Source organism: Galeopterus variegatus, unplaced genomic scaffold (genome assembly GCF_000696425.1).
Source record: "Galeopterus variegatus unplaced genomic scaffold, G_variegatus-3.0.2 Scaffold5584, whole genome shotgun sequence".
In the NCBI taxonomy this organism is placed as follows: Eukaryota; Metazoa; Chordata; class Mammalia; order Dermoptera; family Cynocephalidae; genus Galeopterus; species Galeopterus variegatus.
In genome coordinates this window covers 180719-183917 of record NW_007731695.1, presented here as the reverse complement: position 1 = coordinate 183917, position 3199 = coordinate 180719, and the positions used below count along the sequence as shown (strand labels likewise).

General features: G+C 36.9%; 1 protein-coding gene across 1 annotated transcript; it reads left to right on the top strand.

Moving 5' to 3' along the window:
- Nucleotides 1-1408: 1408 nt before the first annotated feature.
- On the top strand, nt 1409-1609 carry POLR2L (polymerase (RNA) II (DNA directed) polypeptide L, 7.6kDa). Its single transcript, XM_008589675.1, has one exon. It carries the CDS (start codon nt 1409-1411, stop codon nt 1607-1609), a length of 201 nt encoding a protein of 66 aa, XP_008587897.1.
- The last annotated feature ends 1590 nt before the right edge of the window (nt 1610-3199 follow it).

The following is a 3199-nucleotide window of genomic DNA, read 5'->3' as shown; positions in this document are numbered from 1 at the left end:
TGTAAGCAATGATTCTGAGAAAATTAAATTTGGAAGGATATTTTATATGAGCCATGGACAATCTCAACCACACATTATTTCCACAAACAGCTAATCTCACCTAAAATATAAAGTAGTCTTATTTGTGAGTTTTAAGGACTCTTCACTTTGCCCTGATGTACTGACTATACCTTGGTTAATTGGGTTGCACTCAAATAATTGAGTTGGGGATTTTTAAAGCCAATATTTTGGCAGCTTTGATAGTAACTATTGAATGACTAGAGCAAGTAAGTAGACTCCACTTAAGTTTGACATGACAGACAAGATCATCCCATTAATTGCAATAAATAGCTTCCATGTAAAATAAATTTCTTATTTTTGAGATCGATTCTGTCAGTTACTACAAGCTTAATAAAATAAGGCTAAATCTATACTTACAACAAACAGCTTTAGTAAATCCCAGAAAGTGTGCAGATGATACAGTAAGGAGTCCTTATTATGAATCATATCTAAATCCAGTGATTCCCAAATAGAAGAAAGAGGTGTTTTTTATTTGTTTCCTTTCTTCTGTTTTTTCAAAAGGAATTATAAAATCCTGTGGTTGTCTTTTATAAGAATAAAGGGGCTATCTTTGTCATGTGGTCTTTTTTAAGTTCACAGAATTGTTCTTGCTCCTTTTTCACTGGACATAATATGCTTTTCCTTTTCATGGTTTTAAAAAATGCTTTTAGGGCATTAGGGCAGTGCTAGTTCAATAAAAGGCATACTGTCCAATGGTATAGGGATAATTCACTAATTATTTGCAAAATACTGTATTTTGAAATGTTACGGTAAACTTTTAAAAAATACAAAGTATTATTTTCCACTGGTAATGTAACCTTGAAATTTTAAGAAAGGGACAAGTCCAGGATCTAGCAAAACGACGTGCACACTGAGTTGAACCATATTCATTTATCCATTCAAAAAATATTTATTAAGTATTAGGCACTTTGCTAGGTAGTAGGAATACAATGCCGAGTAAAAATACGTAGTCCCGGTCTCCATGGAGCTTACGGTCTAGTGAAGTATTAAATTCAAATTCCATCAGATAAAGGTATATTTTCTAGTCAAGTCTTGAGACTGCTTTTACCTTAGCACAGTGAGGCAAAATGAAGTCGTAAAGTAGGAGGCAGTAGCAATGAATACTACCTGTGAGCAGTCTGGATCTTGGTATATATGTCCTAGAGAAGGAAAGTGAAGGTAGATACTTGAAAGGACTGTGTCATATAGAAACAGGGGTAGATTAATTATTTGTTACTGTAAAGGCAGAAAAAGATGAATTACAAAGTGTTACCTTTTGACTCAACGCCCACCCACCCCCCCAAGAAAAAGAAATTTAAAAAAAATAAATGAGCCCGTGGGACCGGCCCAGCCCGGCCAAGCTGTGGCTATGATCATCCCTGAACGCTGCTTCACCTGCGGCAAGATGGTCAGCAACAAGTGGGCCTACCTGGCGCTGCTGCAGGCAGAGTGTGCCGAGGAGGACGCCCTGGACCCGCTAGGCCTGAAGCGCCACTGCTGCCGCCACGCGCTGCTGACCCACGTGGATCTGATCGAGAAGCTGCTCAATTATGCAGCCCTGGAGAAGTAGCTGTGTTGCCCAGAGCTCATGAAACTGGGGTGTCAGGGGGCTGGGAGCAATGCCTGATTATAGCCATGTGGGCACGTGTCCCCCACTCTGGAAGGCACCACCCAGGAAAGGTCTTTGCAGAACTGCTCTCCCAAACCCCCCCCCCCCCCAAAAAACTAGAATAGCCCAACACAGATATCCAAGCAAAAAATAAACATCTATAATAAAGACTACAGGAGGAATTATTGTATTGAATATCTTGCTGAATGCCAAGGTATCTTCCAGTTTTTAACATACAAGGAGTCCATGTATCAGTTTGGTTTTTGTGGGTAAATCAGCAAAAGAAAAGTTACTAAAAACAATCTTTTCTAGTGATACCTGTGTTTTCCAAACTATCTAGGTTATAAACCTATTTCATCCATTAGAAAATAATCTTAACTCTACTTCACTTTGTGTAGATTCATTCTATGTGTATTAACAGCATTAAAACATTTTTTAATGGTTTCAAGTTGCTTTTCAGTTTCTGTTTTCTGCATAAATTAATCAACACAGAATTGTTTTTAATTCAAGGGTGGAGGATTTTTCTTAACATACCATCTTACTGATATACTAAAGTCCAATTTAATTTATTTTCTCCACTTATTATTAACCTATTCTCCACCATTTATGATTTTAGCAACAAATAGAAATTTTTCTTCCAGAAAGGATATATAAAGTTTTTTTTCCACAACTACACCATCCTTATGTCTCAAGTCTCAAGGCTATAATTCAGTGAGACAATTTTTACTCTATGGCAGTTTTGACTCATTATCCTATCTGATTCCGTTATTGTCAACATGTTTCTAATGGTTATTTCTATTGTTATATATTTCAGCAAAGGTGATTTATATTACTGAATAGGGCTGACCAGTGTGACCAACTAGGCTATAAAAATCATTGTGGCTTCCACTTTGGGCTCTTGTATCACTTGCTCTGGGAGAAACCAGCCACCATGTCATGAAAACACTCAGCCAAACCTGTGCAGATGCCCCAGAAGGGAAGAACTGAAGTCTCCCACCAATAACACAACCAGCAAGGACTAACTTGCCAGCCTCTTGAGTAAGCCACATGAGAAGTGAATATGCCAGCCCCAATAAGGCCTTCAGATGACTGCAGCCCCTCCAACATCTTGACTACATCCTCATGCCAGAGCCCAATCCAGAACCACGAAGTTAAGCCACTCTTGAGTTGTCCAACAGAAACTATGAGATACAATAAATGTTTATTGTTGTTTTGAGTCACTAAGTTCTGGTGTGATCTGTTTCACAGCAATAGACAACTAATACACAGCATAGCCCAGATCCCATATATATTTATGCTATCATTAATAGAGAAACGTAAATTACTCACTTTTTAAAGTCTATTTTATGGTATTTTTGTTTTGGTGATTTTATTTTTTGTCTTTTTTTTCTTATAAAATCTAAATATTTTTGAAGATTTATTACATGAGAAAATATTCATGATACAATGTTTAATGAAAAAAAGCAAGTTACAAACTCTACACAGTATGAACTACTCTAAAACATTAATTTATGCGTAAGTGGTAGGATTACACAGAACTTTATTATATAT

Coding starts and splice junctions, on each gene's coding strand:
- POLR2L (XM_008589675.1), top strand. CDS start 1,409: ATGATCATCCCTGAACGCTGCTTCACCTGCGGCAAGATGGTCAGCAAC.